General features: G+C 49.2%; 1 protein-coding gene across 4 annotated transcripts; it reads right to left on the minus strand.

The window, feature by feature from the left end:
• Positions 1-5,813: 5,813 nt before the first annotated feature.
• On the minus strand, positions 5,814-19,375 carry rab11fip5a (RAB11 family interacting protein 5a (class I)). 4 transcript variants are annotated; one of them, XM_029827930.1, is made up of 6 exons: positions 18,788-19,375; positions 13,477-13,988; positions 12,579-13,170; positions 9,652-11,751; positions 8,530-8,686; positions 5,814-8,139 (listed from the first exon to the last, which is right to left on the minus strand). In XM_029827930.1, the coding sequence occupies exons 1-6, from the start codon at positions 19,150-19,152 to the stop codon at positions 7,882-7,884; spliced, it is 3,984 nt and encodes a 1,327-aa protein (XP_029683790.1). In that variant the 5' UTR covers positions 19,153-19,375; the 3' UTR covers positions 5,814-7,881. The 4 variants fall into 4 exon arrangements, with proteins under 4 accessions (XP_029683790.1, XP_029683796.1, XP_029683793.1 ...); XM_029827936.1 differs by lacking the exon at positions 18,788-19,375 and adding an exon at positions 16,210-17,586; XM_029827933.1 differs by lacking the exon at positions 18,788-19,375 and adding an exon at positions 15,524-15,658.
• Positions 19,376-20,853: the final 1,478 nt, after the last annotated feature.

A 20,853-nucleotide genomic window follows, 5' to 3' on the forward strand; every position in this document is an offset into this window, starting at 1 on the left:
AAGTAAGCAAAGAAAATCAAGCGGGAGAAAATTCAAAACAACACTTTGCTTCCACTGGCTTCAATTAGCCATTTTAATTACCTTTTATACGGGCATTCGCAAACAACAGCAACAACCGCAATGAACAAACAGAACTCAGGTAAATGAGGCCTTGACATAGATGCCACTTTGGGGGTAATTATCCAATTTGTTTGTGGCAGCAGAGCTCTAACAAGCAGCCAATTACCAGGCAAAGGCTGTGCCGTCGGAACCTGTTGATTTAATTGAAAGGATCGCCATAGTGAAACAGGGCCCAGGCAAACAATTTAATTATTAGCCAGCAGCCTGGGGCATTCTGGGACACGGGCCTATACCCCTGGGTAAGATCGGATTTGTGGGAAAAGTGACATGAAAATCAGCTTTGTGGCTCCTCACGTCTGACAAAGGCAGCTCCCATTAAGTCTAATCCTGCAGAAGAAAAGGCAATAAAAGAAACACGCGTGCAGCTTTAAACTGAAACATGCAGCCAGAAACGGCGTTTAGTGCACGGGAGCGTGTTGGTGCACGCAGCCCAGCTGACATTAGACGGCTCGGTTACCCCCTCGGCAGCTCGCCACACCACCACAATGACATCATTGAGAATTAAATGACCCAAGTTACTGCTGTTCTAGACCGGGGGGCTGGTTTCCCTGAGAAGTGGGTTGACCCTCGTAAGGTGTTTCCCTGATGAGTTCTGAACTTACCCGCTGCTGGGAAGGGCTTGAATCTCTGCACCAAACGCCAGGTCGTTGGGCCGACCCCCCCATCCCCCCCCGTAGGTTGACCAGGAGCAAGTGGGAGCCGATTGGCTAAATTAGGTGAAAATATCATGTTGTGACTGGGGAAACATTCCTGGCTCCTTGTACGTTGTGGTGGACTAAAGTGATCAGAGTCAACACTCCTCGCCTCGCTTCAGGCCTCCCCGGCCCAGCAGGGGGTCGTCACCACAGCCGATGCTTAATTGGAGCGCTCGTCATCCCCTCCCTGCCCCTCGGTCCGCCTTCCAGGCTCCCCATGTGCTTTCTGCTGTTGTCAAGCCTGAGGGCAGCAGCTGAAAGAGCGCCCAGAGGACCAGTAATTGGCTCGAGCTTTATGCCCACACAATGTCAAGCAGGTAGGCAAATGAACATGAATTGAACTCTTTTGACATTTGATAACACAGAGGTGAGAAGAAAAGCTTCAACTGATGAGGGCTGTAATGAAAGGTTTAGGTTTCCTCTTTGAATTCAGTCATTTCCTGTAAAAAGGCTTTGAAGCCACATTTGAACCTCAGAGCGGTTCCTCTCATTCAGGGAGGACGGGATGAAGTGTCCCTTCACCCAGACCTGTAGTCCTCAGATTCTCACCTTTTCAGTAGAGCTGCAGGGTTCTAATCCTCCGAGTGAACGCTGCGTGTCACACCTGCGTCGCCAGGTCACAGGGATCGATGGCCTCTGCTCCGATGTCTCCCTGGAAAAACCTTCGGCGTTCCATGACGTCTCTGCTGACGGCTACGGTCGAGCTGGTTGGTCAATCAGACCTAACAGTTCCACCAGTCGGTTCACAGCAGTTTAGGTGGGAACCAGCTGATGAACCCTGGAACAGAAGCTTTCCAGAACAGTGCAAGTAAACACTCATTAGAGGGTCAGAATGTGTGTAAAGACTCTTCCCGCTGCTGCAGCACGTGCGAGGAACCCTGTCAAAAGCTGCGTCATCAGCAGGAGTCGCACTCGTCTCACATGATTCTGCTCTGGACACATTAACTACTGGTGTCATTTTCTCCTCTGTAATTTATCTCCAACACTTGTGCTGAATGTGGACCAAAATATAGCAGGTTCTTTTGTCCAGAGAAGCCATCACCAGGGGAGACAGGTCCTAATCAGCGTCCAGCTGAGTGTGACCTTTTCTGGACCACCTGAGGAGCCTCCCTGAGCGGAGACAGCTCGCAGGGTCAGTGACGTCTCCATATTGGACCACTGACTGCATCAGGCATCCTGTGACCAACATCCAGGTCATGAGAAGCTCCTCTGGATGAATGACGGCCTGTAATAAGAGCATATTTCAGAAATGACATCGAGTCATCTGGGTTACGTCAGATGCGCATTTAACATTAAAATTAGTAGCTTTTTCACATGAAAAATCTGATTTAAACAATTAGCTTTAGTGTTTCCGTCAGTGTAAAAGAATGTAGAATTTTATCCTATCAATTGGTAATTATCACGATGAGAGAAAACAAGTAAAAACTTTGTGTTTACGTCACCTGCTTCAGTTTCTGGAAAACTCAAAGAAAATATCTTCATTTGCAGATTAAAACACATTTCAAGACAGAATTCACCAAAAACTTTATTCACTGGTGTTTTAAGAAATGATTCACTTCAAATTAGGGATATTTTTAAAAGCCATGAAAGGAAGAAGCTTCCCTCTTCCTGCTCGTTTCGGTGTGATTACCTGAGCACCGGTTAACCCTGCAGACCCACCAGCCGCCTCTGATGGGACCACATGAAGAACAAAGATTGCAATTAAGAGCAAAGTGCTCTTTGTCTCTTCCACCATCTTGTGTGTGATAACTGAGCATCACTAAAACCTTCATGCTGATTTTCAGGACAGATGAGACGATTCTGAGCCTGTGAAGCACCTGTCATGTGGCCCAATTTGTCCTAATGATCTTGCCATTTTGGTGCCCCCCCCACACATCATCGGGGCATGTTGAGGCTCAGCCCCCTCAGCAGGATGGAAGGTGCACGTGTATGAGAACACCACCCATCACAGCTGCTCCGTGTGTGTGCACGTCCTGACATCCCAGGAGTTGCTGAAGAAGGTCACCAAAGAGCTGAGCAACAGCTCAATCAGCCAGCAGAACCTCTGGGTAACGAGGTGCCTCAGAATCTTAAGGTCATACCGCAGAAATGGAGATTCATTAAGTCTTTCTATATGAAACTCTTCTTTTGAGCAAAGCTACCAAATGTGACAATATTTAGAAAGTGTGAGCTAAAACAGGGTTTTCCATAAAGGAGCTGCACTTATTCAGCCCTGGAAACTCCTTTGTTGTGCGTCTAAAAGAGGGTTTGGAAGCTGAACACAGACAAAAACATGAAGAACATGTATGAAGCTCTGTCACAAACAGACAAAAACATGAAGAACATGTATGAAGCTCTGTCACAAACAGACAAAAACATGAAGAACATGTATGAAGCTCTGTCACAGTCAAAAACATGAAGAACATGTATGAAGTTCTGTCACAAACAGACAAAAACATGAAGAACATGTATGAAGTTCTGTCACAAACAGACAAAAACATGAAGAACATGTATGAAGCTCTGTCACAAACAGACAAAAACATGAAGAACATGTATGAAGCTCTGTCACAAACAGACAAAAACATGAAGAACATGTATGAAGCTCTGTCACAAACAGACAAAAACATGAACATGTATGAAGCTCTGTCACAAACAGACAAAAACATGAAGAACATGTATGAAGCTCTGTCACAGTCAAAAACATGAAGAACATGTATGAAGTTCTGTCACAAACAGACAAAAACATGAAGAACATGTATGAAGCTCTGTCACAAACAGACAGAAACATGAAGAACATGTATGAAGTTCTGTCACAGTCAGTCAGTCACATCCAGAAAATGCCTGAAGCAACTAGAAACTGGTCTGTGAGGAAAAAGAGACCATTATTCCAAAACACCATTTATTTCCAGGGTGGCATTTAGAATCAAACAACCTCATGTGGACGATTCGGACCCGGGCAGGACCTTCACACAGACCAAGCAAGCTCCATTTAGAAAGGCTTCAGGCCAGAATCAAGCCCAGAACCTTCAATGAGGCAACTGCACCACCGAGCAAGGTAATGGAATAACAGAAAACCCAGAAGAGTTCAGACTATCCTCAGGTATAAAAGGCTGACGGGTGGTTCTGGTGGTTCTGGATGTTCCCCTCTAAAGGGACTCCAGCTGTGCCCCAACACGCTGATCCAGCAGGTGGAGTCTCCTCGTTAATAATGCCCACACACTCTTACCTGCACCTTACGGGGCATCTGGATCGGTTCAGACCCACACAAATTCTGATCATTTATTCACAGCTGAACACCACGAATCCATTTGGAAGTGCAGCACGGCGGCGCCGCCTTAAGAGCTGCCCATCAGTCTCTAACGAGAGTTTAATTACGCTAATTGCTAATTTGGATAAAAATCTGGAATCTGTCTAACAGCTGAACCTCATAACTCCATGAACATACGGATGAGTGAAAACACAAGCTTGAGGAATATTTTTAATTATGTTTCTAAGATTTAATTATTAATCAAGACTTATCCAAACTAATTTTAAGTGTAGGTGTGTGTGTGTGTGTGTGTGTGTGTGTGTGTGTGTGGATGCAAAGTTTTTAATGAATAAATTCTGGCTGAAAAAAAAAACAACACATTTTTACCTGTGCTTCACTTGGTTTTAATTAAATGTCTTCAAACACTTATTGAGTCATATAGATTATAAAATTGTTGAGCTGCAAAGACAGATCTGAAATCAATAAATGTCAAATCAATACATTAATTTGATTTTTTAATGGCAGTTTTAATTAAAGTACTCAAGAGTTGCAACACCCTCTGTCAGGCCTGATAATACAGGTGATTTAATTCCTTTATGATAAATTATTTTATGACCAAAACAACAACTATGCAGCTTTATTAAGACTTCTGATTAAGACTCCTCATCCGTACCTTTGGAAATGTCCTTTATTGCATTATTGCTTCATAAAGGTTTCCTTTTCTAGATTACTGCAAACCTGCAGCGTCAACTAATGAAGCCCAACATGACAAAGGCTCGAACCTACAACACCTAATTAGTTCATTAGGATGTTTCTGATCAAATTGGGGATGTGAAAAGAGTAATAACTGCAGACTTCAACCTTCCTGATATAATAAATTTGTGTGGCCATTTTAATCACTGAGTGTACACATTTAGGGTTTCTAACACGCACATATTTGGAAACGGGTCTTTAACTTCCACATTAACTTTGATTAAATCAGGATTAATTGTCCAATAATTGACCTGACCTGTTGTCACGTGACTAAAATGCTATTTAAGGACAAACTGACGGCGAAAAGGAGCAGAAATAAACAACTCAAAGAATTTTTATAAGACTTCTTTTTATAATTTACTTACAGGAAGACGAACAGACGACTATTAAAACGTTTGTGTGACAAAATAAAAACGTACCTGGCGGAAACGAGACTTTCCGAGCTCAAATGGCGGATGTTCGGCGCGTGGCCTCACGTGGACGCCAACAACCGCCTTCTTTTCTTAAAACAATTTAAAGAGCCGCAGATTTGTTGCTGTTCGGCCTTTCCGTGGCATTATGGGTAATGGTGTCCAGAGTTGAGACTACACTTCCCAGGAGACGTCATTTTAGTTTTTTATGAAGTACATTTAAAAAAAAAACAAAGACAAAACGGATTTAAATTGTTTTGAAAGACGCACTGAGGGAAGGCGTTTGGGTTTAAGTGTCTTACGCAGCCCTCTGGTGGTAGGTTTGGATCAAATTCTGTAATAAATGAGCTGCTCGGAAATAACAATAATAATAATAATATCTCAGTTCATTACTAAACGAATTAAAGCTGCTGATTTTACCTGTAATATTGGCCGGGAATAAACGCCCCCGGTGCAGCCATGGTCAATCTTAGTGTACAATTAATTGCCAACCTTTGAAAGTGACTAGTAATAGTTTGCAGGATTGCTTGGAATAAAATTGCTCTTTCTAGTATGTATCTAAATTACATGCAAAGATTAAATGGTGTTTCTATAAAGATATAAAAAGCAGGTGGTTTATCTTTTAATGATGCATGTAGAGGGACCTTTAAATTTAAATCTGAATTAGTAACACATTTACAACCAAACGTAGGGTGAGCAAGAAACACAAAATACTCTTTATTAAATATACAAAATTTGTGAAACAGAATTGCATCACGAATTGTAAACGTTCCAGTCTCACATACTAACTCACATCCCATCATCTAAGCAACCAAGCACAAAATTCAATGAACTTAAATAAAAACATTGAAAATGGAAGACATTATGAAGGACCACTACTCTTGCGCTTATTTAGAACGTCTCTACAGTCATTTATGCACTTTATCTTGAGGACAGAGATGAGTTTTAGGATGTTTGTCAAACGCTTCAAGCTCACCGGGAATAAGGACGACAGTGTGTGAGCAGACCGAGTGCTTCAGTCACAGAGCAAAGGTGCGGTAGAGTGGCGAGGAAGAGCTAACTATACCCACATTTATTGACAGGTACAGTATTTATGCTCTGACAATTAATTAGTGCAAGAACACCCACAAATGGCATCGTATAAGAATACTTTATGGCGCATCACTTAAGCTTCAAGGCTTTGTTGGAGGCATTTCTCAGGAAGTGACTGTGTGGATCCTATCGGTCTGCCTAAAGTATCTCCTGCAGGGAACAGAATGACAGTTAAAAGAAATCCTTTTAAAAAAGCAGGAATGGCTTTTCTTTTTCAAAACCTTCTCCTCTGAACCCTAACAAATAAACTGAAGCTATGGATTCTTAATTAACCTCCAAGTGACACAAAATAATAAGGCAGCGTTTGGCAATTTAGAAGGGCAGCATGCTGTAGAACGCAGTGGGAAAGCCTTCGGTACAACTGAAACCACCACGTTATGCGTGCTCGAGCAGGGGTGGGTGCAACACTCAGGCGGGGGGAGTCAAGTACTGGCATGTTGGAAGCATTTTAAAGCCGTGGGCTTGTGTTGATGAAGCCGGCAAGGCAGTGGCACAAGATCAGAGGTGACTGACCCCAATACTGTTGGACAGGATGATGCCGTGACCCATGCTAGAGTCCGCTAGCTCCTTAGGCTTAGCATGATGGGTCGATTTAAGGTATAAACTAGAATAACAATAAAAGGTGAGGTGGGAAGAACCGAAAAAGATCACCGAACTGTGTATAGAACTGCAGGTTCGAACACCCCCACTGCTGGCTAAGAACACTTGAACATTTAGAAGCTTTTAATAGTCCCCAGTCATGTGTCTCGCTGCACACTGGCGCTCATTTGGTGTTTCTAGCCTCAACGACGTGTCTGAATGATGACGCCATCATCAGGAAGTGTAGAGAGTCAATCCAAAACAACCCATGAACCATCCTGTCCCAAACTGTGGATCCTACTGATGCTCTGACATCAATTCTCATTAGAGAATTCATTCTTACATTTACTTTAGTAAGGAAACACAATATTCTATCAGACCCTTGATATTGTTTTAAAATTGAGCTCTGTGACTACAGAACAGACAGATAGCTGAGCAAACACCTGGAGCAATAATAAATCTAATTTGAGTCATGGGATGTAGCTTAAGAGTAGTGAAGAGTAATTGGTCATGTTCCTGGTGGAACAGGAAAAAAGAATGGATATGTATGTAAAGAAACTCCACAGCTAAACCACTAGAATTGATCGTTTATAATATGCTAATGCTTATGAAATGATGCAGTTATGAGAGACAACAAAAATGTAAGCGAGTGAGCTACAAATGAGAGACAGGACGGGCTGTGATCCTCCTCTGGTTGGTAGATAACCTGCAGGATGGACATGCACTGTTGTGGATTCACACTCTGATAAAGCCCCAAAAGAAACGCGAAAAGGAAGAAGTGATAATTCTACAATCGGGCTCCTGAACTGAAACCACCCGGCTGTGTGAACCTGAAAACGACCTGAGAACCTGCAACATTCAGAACAACGCTTCTGGAAAACACGCCCCCGCCGTCTCTACGTGCCCAGATGTTTGTATCAAAAAGGACAGCCTAGCAGTGAGAAGACTAAAGAGCTTGTCGTGGAGGTTAGAGTGACGAGACACGGTCCGAGCTGCAGAACCCGCCTCACTTGAACTTGGATCGCACTTGCAGGAGGGTGGGCTTCTGCTCCATGATGCGCACCAGCAGCGTGTCAATGTAGTCCTCCAGATCTTTGACCTGCGGCTTCAGCTTCTTCAGCTCAACCTCCCGCTTCGCCAGTAAACATTTCTGCCGCTCAAACTCCTCCCTCTGCTCCTCAAGCTCCGCCTCCCGCTGAACCAGCAGAGCCACCAGGTCATTGTGGTTCAGGTGGTAGTACGAGCCGGCTCCTCCCGTCACCAACTGGAGAACCGTGGGGAAAAAATATTGGAAAATGTTAAAAAGGGGTCTTAAAGCACCTGCTGCCCTTCTAAAAGGAGAGCATTCATTTAATAATAACCAAAACAGTCCAGTTGCTGTGATTCAACTACCAGAACTGCAACAATTTAATAGAAATTTACAACCGTACTAAGCTAATGCGACATTCTAAACAAACTGCCTCACATTAAATTCAGGCTGTGTTAATCACTGCCTCCACTCTTTTGTAAATATGAGACAGCATCTAATAAAAGGAATTCTTTGTTGCCTATTTAGTGTGAAAGATAATTGTGAAAAGTAGAATAACAAGCGCTGCTATTCCGCTGTCTGCCTCTGGGGGCAGCACTGCCGTATTTTTGCATGGTGACAACACACCTTCCGCTTGTTGGCCTCCTGCTCACTGAGCTGGCTGCTCCTCCCAGGGTGGATGGTGAACTTGAGCTTCTCCAGTCCAGTGGCCAGCACTGACCGGCCCTCATTCCGCTTCTCCTCAGCCTCGGTGGTGCTGAGCAGGGGTTTCACAGGGTGGGGGCTGGATGAGGTGATCAGGACCAATCACAGACATTTATCAGAACATCTGCGGTGCTGTTCTTTAAATGTTAGGTGAATTTAAAAGATTCGCCTTCTGTTACCAGCCTGGAGGTTAACTGTCTGAGAACCATAATTCACTGATTGCGAAATAGGTTTCCATCAGTTATACAGGGAATACAGCTCCCTGTTATCTGCATTTCCTGCACACCTACACCTCAGGTCATAGATGGGGCCCGTTACTGAAGCACAACAGACAATGTTCTGCACCTCCAGGGCAGCAACAGACACGGCTGCTACAGATCAAATCTCAGTCTTTGTTTCACTGAAGAAAGGAAGGTCAGACATGCAGAAGACTCCTCATTACAGGGAAACACTGGTGAAAACTTTACCCAAATTAGCTGAAAAATAGGAGGCTTAATTAATTGCATGCGTTAGGTGCCACCAAACATCTAGAACAGTGTTAAATGAATTATTACCCCAAGGTGAAAAAAGAAATGCTTTCAGTGAAACAACACCACCTCACCAAAGATTTCTGCTTGACAATTTTGGTGTGTTTGTGTGAGAACGCTAGCTTGCCCTGTGGGGATGGGGGTGTGTGTGTCTTTATGTGTGTTGGGGAAGGGAGTGTGTGTGCATGGAAGGATTGAAAGAAAAATAATAACTGTTAATTGGCCTGAGGTTCCATTTCCCCTCCCATTACCACAGAGCCAGGACACACACACACACACACACCACACCTGCAGAAAAGTCCTGTTAACACCTGTGTGTGGGAGTGTGTGGTAACAAAGTGAAGAAAAAGAGGAGGTCACACCACAACAGAGAAACCCCTCGAGAGTCAGTAGCGCAGGGGAGGGGCAGACGAAGCAGAGCAGCAGACTGAAGTGACGACAGGACAGAAATCTCTGGAAGTGGGAAAGGAGCGTTTCCTCCACCTTCTCACCCGCTTCTGAGCATGTGCAACCTCACCTGTTCTGCTGATTGGCTGCCTGCTGGCTCTCCAGAGACACTGGGCTGGGCGCCGCAGCCTGTGGCATGCTGGGTGGTGACCCTGCTGTAGCGCTGGCAAAAGGAGGGAGGGGGGAGAGAGCTGCAGAGGGGCTAGTGTGGTCAGGAGTTAGAGGAGCAGAGGAGGGGAGGGCGGGGAAGTCGGCGCCGCAGAGACGCTGGTCCCGGGTCAGTTTGAGCGAGCCGTCAGAGTGGGAGCGCTGCAGCGTCTGTGCATGAGGGCAGAACCTGTCATCTGAGACGGCGGGCAGCACCTGGTCTGTGAAGCTCCTCTGTTGGTTGTCGCAGGACTCGTCTTTCATCGTAAAAGCTGGCGGCAGGAAGTCGCAGCTGCATCCCAGGCTGCTGCTCTGCTGGGATTCCTCACGAGATGGCGTGGATGCGTCAGCAAAGACCTCCTGAGCAGCATCAGCGGGCGCCAGAGTGGAACTGGCCCAGTCTGGCGTCTGCTTCGGCTCCGAGCTGCTGGAGACGTTTGGTGACGGAGGAGATTCACAACTTTGGTAATTCTGCGAGTCGGAGCTCAAGTAAAGACTGTGAAGGAAGCAGCAGCTGCTGCGGTCGGACAGAGGAGGGGGCAGCAGCAGCGGACTGAAGGTGCTGCTTGGACTGACAGGAAAATCCCCACACGGAATCGGCGAATGCCGATCTGCCTCCCGCCCCCATGCGGCCTCCTCCGCAGGGAAACCTGCTGAATTCTGCCTCCCAGCTGGGGAGGAGGTTTGGATGTGAAATGTTGGCTGTAAAACATCTGGAGGTGAAGAGATCATCGCGTGTGTAGGTGGAAACTCCTCCACTGGTACGGGAAACTCTTCTCTTCCGTCGGATCTTGGCTGCAGATCGGAGTGTTTCTCTTCTGGACGCTCCAGTGGCGCCACCACAGGCACCATCCCTGGGGATGGCGCCACAGAGCCTTCCAAAGCTTCGCTGCTCCGGCGCTGGATGTCCGGGTTCTGTTCTAACCCCAACAAATATGGACCGTTAGACCTGTCGTCCTCTGACTCTGAGGATTTGGACTTTCTGATTGGCTCGCAGGACTTTTCAAAGCTGATGATGTCGGTTTCCAGGTTCTGCGCCTCAGATTCCTCAGCAGATGAAGCGGAGAACTTGTCCGAATGAGAAGACAAACAGGAGAGGAAATCCTCCTCCACGGAACTGCCGATACCCGAAGAAGCAGGATCTGGGGAGCTGCTGCTGAGCGTGGCAGCCGAGGGATGATGGGAACCCGGGTCCATATTAGCGTTGGTTAAAAAATGCATGTGAGTTTTGCCGTTAGCTTGATCACTTTCAGTGTGAGCAGCAGTTCTTAGAGGGGGAGCAGGATGATCTAAAGCCCCGCCGTCGTTGTGCTCGGGAATAGTTTCAAGAAACTGTGCAAATCCGTCAAAGTGAGTGGTGCTAGCGTTGGTCAAGTGGCCGGTAGAGCTACGCGTTTCTGCTCCCGACCCATGTGGAGAGTCACATGACGAAGGAGGCAACGCTCCATCGCTGCAGCGCTTCGCCAGAGTGCTCCGCGTGCCCCGCCGTGATGCGCGGTCTGTGCTCAGCTCCCCGGGAGGCTGCAGCCTTCCAGCTGCAAATGCTTCAAAGAAGTCATCCCACTGCGCGTCCGGCCGCTGCCCCCCGGCAGGCGTGAAGGGGTTAGAGGGCGTCCTGTTCGGCAGTTCCGCAGGAGTCGGAGGGAGGGGTCGTTTCTGGGTTCCGTCCATCCTGTCACTCTTAGCGTTTGAACACACGCTGCTCCGCACAACGCTGGAGGCTTTGGGGGTCCCGTTAGGGTCGTTCGTCTGAGGAAAGAGGTGAGAAATGGGAGGCCGGGAACTGGAGAGGAAAGGCAGAGGCGGCGGGGAAGGTTTCAGGGGCTGAGCGGGGAGCATGGCGTCATAAAAAGGGTTCTGCTGGAGGAGAGAGAAGAAAGGGTTGCAGGGGGATATGGCCAGCAGCGTGCTGTGCGAGTTGGTGAACGGGTTAGTGTGGTGCAGGGGAGAAACCGGAGCAGGGGAACCTACGGGGGGAATTGTGGGGAGGGGAACATGTGTGAAGTCAGTGCTGGGGTCAGGGCTGTGAAAGGAAGGGGACACAGTCCTCGTGATTAGTGAGGATGGTTCACACAGCTGCAGAAGCTCTGAAATCACATCTGCATTCCTGAACCATTCCTGAATCATTCCTGAATCATTCCTCAATCATCACAGGGTGGGTTTCATGCAGACTTTACTGCGTGTCTGACACTTTTGAATGCCTTGAAAAGATTTTTAACTTGTTTTAACTTCAGTTTCTGGATGCCCGGGAGCATCACAAGGACACAACTGAACAGTGCAAATCAAATGTTGCAGAGCTGCCCCAGTGGATCAGACCTGGGGAAGACCGGAGACCATGCCTGTTGTGTTGCTCTTGTTGCAACACAACCAGCAACTATTAAAATGAGAGAAAGAACCGTAAGAAGCACCAGTTAGTCCTAATCAATAGCAGCACTGATCAATAACCAGGGTGACCCCGATGATAAACGAGCTGCTCCTGAAATAAACCTGAGGCATAAACTGGCCTAACCTCGTATTCATCCGCCCCCCGACCAAAGTGTTTGCCTCAAACGTGTGCTGCAACCCACAGAGATGATTATGACGGCGCCATGATCCCATTTCAGGAGAGCAGCCACGACCTTCGTCTGCAGTTCAGAGGAGACCTGGAGCCAAGGGCACAGCTGGAGCAACATCCAGCTTCCAGCTGAACCCTCCTGGAACTGGGAGTGATAAACATACGACCCAGCCAGTGGGCTAGCATGTGGCTAATGCACCATTACTGTTGGTGCGGTGGAGAGCAGAAAGACGGAGGCAGCTGTTCTGTGGGAAAACATCTGTATCAATACTGACCAAACAAACTCACAAGCTCACCTGGGTTTGCCGGGCGAGTCCTTTGATCCAAACCAACCCTTGTGTTTGTCCGCAGTGACGGCGGCGCTCTGTTCAGACTCCTCCCTCTGATTCTGACCCTTCCCTGCCGCATGGCCTCTCCCATGGGAGAGCAAGTTTCTCTTCAGCTTCTTACCCTGACTTCCAGCCTCCCATGTGACGGAGGCATCTTTGGTGGGGCCGGCGCGTCCCAAACGTTCCTCAATCTCATCTCCGCCCAGCATGGGGCCGCTCTGCTCCAAGGCTGCTGCGATCGCCGCCTTCTCCTCCTCGCCAGGCTTGTCAAAAGACCAGCGGCGCCCATCGCTGACGGGGCCTTTGGAGGGATCCATAGAGGCTCTTGGGTTGAGGTTCTGTAGAGACGTGGACAGAGGCAGAGACTTGTGCAACAGTCCCAGGCCTAAAGATGTTGGAGGCTTTCCTGAGCCTGGGTCCAGGGGCGGGACGCTGCACGCTTGGCTTCTGGTCACCGGCGGGGTGGGCTGAAGCACGGCGATGCTGATCTCCGCGACCTCGTCACCAAACTCACACTGCAGAGACGACGGCGACCTGGGCGACAGGTTGGCTGTGTGCTCTGTGGAGACAAGGAGGGAAACGTTGTGAGATCTCTCTCCTCAAAGGTGATTTAACAACATCAGCAGCAGTCTGGAGAGCGCACGCCTCCAGAAACACAATGGGTTAGTGCACGTTGGTCGGAGCTTCTCTCAGAGACAGAAATAGTTTAATGTAGAGTTGATCTCAGGCCGTTACGATGCTGACAGACATAAACCCTGAACAACTTCTATCAAATGCCGTTTGATGCCGGCCTGCGTGGTACCGCCGACACCAGGCAGCAGCAGCAGCAGCAGCAGCAGCAGCAGCATCTGATGCTCCTCCTCACCTGGGCTGTTGTCGGTTGTCAGGTTGCTGCTGTTACTGGGCGAGTTGGACAGGTCAGACACCACCACGCTGATTCCAGCCGTGGGACTGAGGCTCCCGCCCCGCGACGAGGACTCGCTGCTCTCCGACCCCAGCGACGTGCTGGAGCGGGTGTCTGAAGACTTCCTCAGCTTCCCCCTCAAGAAGAAGGTCCTCATCTTGCTCCGCCTGACCTCGCCGCCCTCGTCGTCCTCGTAATCCTCCTCCCCGCCGCCTTCGCTGGGCAGCCTCTGGCGCATGCGGCAGAGCGACCCGTACCCGCCCGGCAGGATAGACGAGGACGAGTCCTCCTCGCTGGACCTCTTCTTCCCTCTCATGCGCTCCTTCAGCTTGCCAAAGGTGGACATGCTCTTGTCCTTCATGACCAGGTCGTACATGCTGGCGGTCAGATTGTCTCGGGTGAACTGGACGGTGACCTGAATGTCCCCTCGTTCTTTCTCTTTCTTACCCGTCTTAGATTTGAGCTGGTACCACCTGTAACACACAACACAACACAACATGATATACAGGAGGCAGGGGGGGGGCCCGACTGTGACTCCATCACTGGACCGGAACTGGGTCCACTGGAGAAAGGCTGCGTGCCAGAGCAGGAAGCCGTGACCTCCCACCGCCGCCCCGTGATTCAGGGGAAAGTCTCATCTGGTCGTTTGTGGCCATTTTGAACAGAAACGTCACATGGTTCTGACCCTGAAGCTGCTGGAGGGAAGCTGCTGTCTCAGGCAGGAAGAGACGACCGGACCCGAAACCAAGAACTGTTTCTATTTTTCACTTCCTGTGCCGCAGAGCTATTTTCACCGAAACCCTCAACCACAACGTCTTCATCTCGTGTTTTTGGAGGTGCTGTGACGTGACCAGTCGCCCCATTTAAGACTTAAACGGAGAAGGTTTGGGTTCCGGTGCTGCCCTCAGTCCTGATGCACGAACATCTCACGGAGTGAAGCGGGTGGCCGCAAAATGAGCTCCTGGTAGTTTGAGTCAACGAGAAAGTTGAAATGTCGAAAAGAGCCGCGACTAAAGCTGAGAGTGAAGCGGAAACAGACGACACAGGAGGAGCAGGCGTCAACGGGCCTGATGCTGCAGCCTGTTTCGTTACTGCAGACACTAATTCAGCAGCTGCAAACACACGAATAACAAAAATAAAGCAACCTGTTTCAACATCAGCTTACAACAGTGAAAGCTTCTAGATAAGAGATGAAGCAACTCCAGTTAACAGGCCCAAACATTGCTGCTAGCAGTTAGCATGCTAAGAGCAAACCATCAGCAATTAGTGTGTTTGTTTGGTCCGGTAATGTTTAACACACTTTTCATTTTTACAATTCCCAATTTATCATAAAGAAGAGAAGATCAAGAAGGAGACGGAGAAATCTAGACTATTTTATTTTATATAAGAACACAACACGAGGCTGTGGTGGCCCAAAAGCTTCCTCCTCACACACACACACACACACACACACACACACACACAGTCTCTCACACACACACAGTCTCTCACACACACACACACACACACACACACACACACACACACTGTCTCACACACACACACACACACACACACACACACACACACATAGTCTCTCACACACACACAGTCTCTCACACACACACACACACACACACACACTGTCTCACACACACACACACACACACACACACACTGGTGTAACTGCAGCAGAAACACACCAGTCATCTAATTCTCAGCATATGTCGTTATGTAACGCTCCTCCACGGGGCCCCGACAACCCGGTACCTCCCTAAAAGAATGCCAGAGAACAAACATACACACATTCCAGTGGAATCTGGAGAATCAAAAACAACGTTCATGTGGTTCGTATCCATGACGACCACCACACTTCAGCCTGCTCACTCAGGAGACAATGGAAGGAGGAAGGACTGGATCCAAACAGATCTGAAGACGTGACCCGGCCTTGACAGGAAAGCCCAGAACTCTGACACCGACCCAGGCAGCTGCTCAAGCGTCCTCAAAGACCTGCTGGGTGTGGACTCACGTTGCACATTGATTCTCCAACAATAGCGCCCGTCCTCCTCCCGATTCACCGGCCGCCGCCCTGCAGCAAATATGGGGTTTAGGGTCCAAACACAGAAGAGGAGGAGGGTTCTGCTGCAGTTCTTCTCATCTCCTGAAGAGACGCCACGTTTGGCCGGTGGTTCGGTCTAGAATGACCAATCAGAAGTAAGGACGAAGGACACGCAACGACAACACAAACCAAATGGACTAAATCTAGACACTGGAGCACAGACCAAAAGATATAAGTGCTATATTCTGGAGCCCACGTCCTCCGGAAGAGCATCGTCCCACACACTCCCATCAAAAAGGTCCAAAAGGTCGCAGAACCGAAGAAACTCTGCTTCATATCTGCTTCCACAGACAGGAAATCACAACCCTCCGCCCCACCCCAGCATGTGTCCTCACACCCACGGCCCAGTCTGCTGGGGAGGACACGGGGACACTGTCCAGCAGCAGGGACACGTCATTCCAGGTGTCCATGGAACAAGCTGATTTCCAGAACCCACCCGCCAGGGCAGGACAGAGCTGGAATTACATGTGGGACACACACACACACACACACACACACACACACCCCTCGGTGGGGTCCAAGGGTCAGTGTCAGCTGTGGAATCTAGCGGTGTGTTCCCACATCAGGCTGTTGTGGGCTGCATTGTTCTCACATACCTCAGAGAGGTGTGAGCTTCGAGCCAGAAGCTGAGTGGATCCCAGCAGATCCTCCTCCTGCATCGGGACCGACTCGTCCATCCAGCCCAGCTTCAGATAAAAGCAGCTCAGCGGCTTCATTTCAGTCACCACGTGGACCTTCAGCCAAACCAGCAGAACCCAGAGGAGCACTGAGGGTGACGCCGGTCGGAGCCTCGAGGCTCCGTCCACATTCCACATCTGGTTGCCATGATCTCCAACCCTGATCCTAAACCTCCAAACTACTGAGCATTATTCCCTCAAACGTCCCCCTGAGAACCAACAACTTGAGACCAACATCCAAAGGTCCCGATCAGAGAGGTTGTAGCCGAGCTGAAAACCACAGCTTTTATTTTAGTCTGGCTCACAGAGTGGATGTGTGTAGCCGAGCTTCCCAGGATGACTTGTCAGGTCACTCGTTACATAACTGTGATGTCCATTAGGCTGCAGGCGGCAGCACCGCGCGCCTCCCAGAGCTCTTCTGGATGTGCAGCTCTCTTCCTGCCTCAGTCCGTGGGGGGAGGGGGGTCGACCCGTCAGGCGCGCTACAGCACCGGGGTCATCGGAGCGTTCTTAGAGCGGAGCGTGACAGTCCGGGTGGACCTATGAGAGCGCTGGAAACCTCAACAAGAGCCAGGGAAAAAACCAGCATCTGCAGCAGGAAAAGAGCTGAAAGGAGAAATTCACTCTGACGGGAAGAAACGTGGCGTCGAGGGAAAAGGTGAACGTCACGTTTAGCAAAAGCAGCAGGAAAGATTTCGCTGTGCTCGCCACAGCGCGTCTATCTGGCAGCAGTTTCAGGCTTCCCCTTGAGAGACCCTGCGAGGGAATTCACCCGACGCCCTCGCGTTCCCTGAATCTGATCTCCAGTAAGGTTTCAGGCGCTGCTTCTGCCCGTCCCACCACGTGTGGGCGACCATTCTGCACAAACCCAACATCCTGTTATGACTCGAGGAGGGTGAGACACAACCCCCTTTAGCCTCTTAGCTTACATGCTAACACACTGCATAAAGATGTTGTGTGTTTGCCAAAGTAGCCCATCGCAGCAATCACCTCGCACGCCTTATTTCTAATAAACACATGCTAATATTTGCCCCTTAATGTTGTCATGGCAACACAGCTACGCTGTCTGATCAATATGGTGAGGAGTTTTAATCAAACAATCCTAAAAATAGTAATGGAAGCGAAAAATTACCTGATAAGTTCCAAAATAAAGAACTATATTTTTAGGCTCATCAACTAGCTAGCCCTTGTAGCTAGCATTCCCAAAAAACATGTCAACAGTTGGCCACATGTTTTAAAACCCAAATCTAGTCTGGTTAAGTCTACGTGGAGACAGACAGACTGGTCAGTCTGGAGGGATTACTGGATAATCCTCCAGTTTCTGACCACCCAAAGAGCAACTGCATTGTTACCAATCAAATGTCCTGAATCCCACCCAGGGACCCTGAACGCACCACGCCACCAAACTGCTGACGCCTGAGCATCGCGGGCTCTAACCTTCAAGCTTACAGCTACAACGGGGTCGGCGGCATGAGACCGGCTCCCCTCTCGTCTCACGCCGACACGTCTGAGTAAAAAGGATCGTCCAGTCCTGTGGAGGACAGGGGCAACGCTCCTGGACAGGAAGTAAACAGGAAATATTTGAGCATTACAAAACAATAGCATGCTGGCTAACAGCTAAATCTACTTTAATTCCAGCTGGGGCAGCTTTGATGAAAAATAAAAGCCCCCTCTTTGTTTCTGAGCATTTATATTTATCCGCAGATGTCCGAAGGTCCAGCTCAGTCGTTTAAATGCTAATCTGTTTTACGAGAAGTGATGATTACACAGGCCAACGGTGCCGTGTTCGGGCCCATTTCAACACAAATGCCAACACACCCAGAACTGATGTGCTCAGACGCTCTGGGATGTAGAAAGAGTTTAAGAGGAAGTTACATAACAACAAAAAACATTGTCATTGGAGCATCACTGCAAACAACACCTAGCAAAAGCTTCATGGCTTCGCACCTCCAAGATTAGCTTATGAATTACTCTCATTTTAGGATTCAGCTTCGTGTTTACTATTAAATTCAGGAAAGGTCAAATGTTTGGTCCGTTATTGGGCATTTGTAAAACAAGTTGTACTAAAAATACCTCGGCTCTCTCAGGAGGGTGAATCTGTTAGATAATCCCTGGAATTGGGACAACCATTAATCCCACATGGTCGGCTCCAGAACACAACAAGCACCCAAGGTGGATGGAGATGGAGGAATGGGGCAAGTTTGTGGGTGTTTGGGGGGTCAGCGTGTTCAGAGTCAGCTGGTGTGTGTGTGGGGGGGGGGAGGGTGTGTCTGCAGGGCCCTGATGCAGCACCTCAGACCTGACGGCTGTTTACGTCCCTCACGGTCTGAACCAGCCTGGGGAGCTCCAGATAAAGTGAGGAGGTGAAGCAAAGGCATCAAGATACGAGGTCACGAAGTTCCCCTATCTGCGCGCGCGCGCGCACACACACACACACACACACACACACACACACACACACACACACACACACACAAATAAAGGCTACAGAACTTACTCGTTTTTCAAGCAGCGACTCTCGCTGAAGACCTTCTCAAGCGGGACCACCGCTTGTCCAAGGAAGAGGTCCAGGCCCATGAGCGCCTGGTGCATGACGGTGAGGACCAGCTGGTTGCTCCCGGCCGGGGAGCCGCTCTCCAGCACGCTGGGCTGCAGCTCAAACGTGCACTCCTCCCTCCACTCCGGCGCGGTGGTCTTCTCCGCCACGCAGGTCGAGTATTTCTCCTTCCCCAGCTGAATGATGGTGTACACGTCGCTGGTGCCGTGCTTTCCTTTGCCCCGCACGCCCCTGGCTCTCAGCACGGTCACCTGGACGTGTGTCGGTACCCATTTCTGCTCGTGATCCACGGTTAACGAGGACATGTCCCCCGCCAGACGGGCACGCCGACCTGCCGCGCGCACCGTGACGAGGTGTTTGTTGGTATCCGCCGCTTCCTCCCTGCTGTGGGTGGGGACGGTCACATCAGCTCCGGGCCCGGCGGGCGGTGCCGCATTATGGCTGCGTGTTGTTCGAGCAAAGTTTCCGCGTGTGCCGGTGGTGGTGAGCCGGTCGGCCCGGCGCCTCGCGGCGAGCGGTGCGTCCTGCGGCTGCGGCAGCGGCGGCGGCGGCGGCGGCCGTGCCTGCCTCCCTCCCCCAGCTGCACGGGCCTTTATGCGGGCAGCGACGTCACGTCTCCGTCCCCCTCCTGCAGGACAGGGAAGTTCGGAACCGGCAGAGCGCAGGAAGACGGTTCTGCGGCGGACTGCAGGAGATAAGAGCCGTTGTTCAGGGTCCGACCCGCAGCGCCTCAAGTTCACCGCCGCCGCGGCGCAGCTTCCCGGAGGGGCGTGGCTCTGTCGCCACGGAGACCAGAAACGATGCGACACGAACAAACTTGACCAGTTTAACGTGGAAAATAAAACGATGCTATAAAACGACGGTTTCTAGAAACGAATGCTTCGTTTTAACAGGGAAAAATGCGAAACAACGTATAGTTGTATATAGTTGTATATAGCCATTACATTTCCCAGCCTTCAAGTTTCGTTTTTGTTCACTCTTGTGGTTGGATTTTTGATGAATTTGGGCAACACTGACATAAACACTGTGTGCTAATGCTCCATTACATTGACGTTTTAAAGCTCCACCCTAGTGGTTGATATTGCTGCAAAGGTACTTTAAAGTTCTTTACAAGCACCAAAGTGTTAGCCTTTCGTAGCCATAGTCATATGTTCATCACACTAAACTATTTTTAAAACCAGTTTAACCCTTCAAAGAACTGGTTTGGTTTACACCTCCGTGGTGCTGCAAGCATCAGCTTTACCTGGCGGGGGCACCTGGGCCACCTTTGGCCCGCTGGAGAACCGTGGCTGCTCACATCACCGCTAGCGCTAAACCCGCCATAGCAGAGAAGGAGTCCACAGAAATCAAAATTACTGTCAAGTTCCTCTTTATGTGGCGTCTGTGACAACCACAGTTCTCTAGGCAGTCTTGAACGTGACTGTAAAGTTTAGAAACAGCACCGATGAAACAGCACCGATGAAACAGCACCGATGAAAATCAAACAGGAAGTAAGCAAAGATACTGTTTGGTCAACCCAAACCAGGTAGCTAACTTGGTGGACACCAACTGTACGTGGTCCCGTGCTGGTAGAACGCTTTAACTTTTTTATTATTACTTTGAGCAGTCAGTGCTGCAACAGCGTGGTTATCATATTATTGAACAGTGGGAGGAAGTCACATCAAACAAAGTCCTTGTGGCTGGTTCACTTTCCATGTTGTTACAGCTAGCAGCTAGTTAGCATTGCTGGAACATTTCCTTCTCAACTGGGACAGGCTGGTTTCCAGTTCTCACCTGAGCAGCTCCCAAAGCCTGAAAAGAAGCTCTGTCTCTGGAAGATCCCAGTCCCAGTCCAGGCAGAGACTTGCCACCCACACATGAAATATTCCCCCATGAGTCCATCTGGGCTAACAGGGAAAGGCTTTTTGCCCTTTGAGGGTATTTTGACAACAGCACTTGAGATTTTCCACTCAGGTAAAGAGCAGCTAAACAGACGCTGGAGCACAGAGGGGCAACTTGGGCCTCTT

Source organism: Takifugu rubripes, chromosome 2 (genome assembly GCF_901000725.2).
Source record: "Takifugu rubripes chromosome 2, fTakRub1.2, whole genome shotgun sequence".
In the NCBI taxonomy this organism is placed as follows: Eukaryota; Metazoa; Chordata; class Actinopteri; order Tetraodontiformes; family Tetraodontidae; genus Takifugu; species Takifugu rubripes.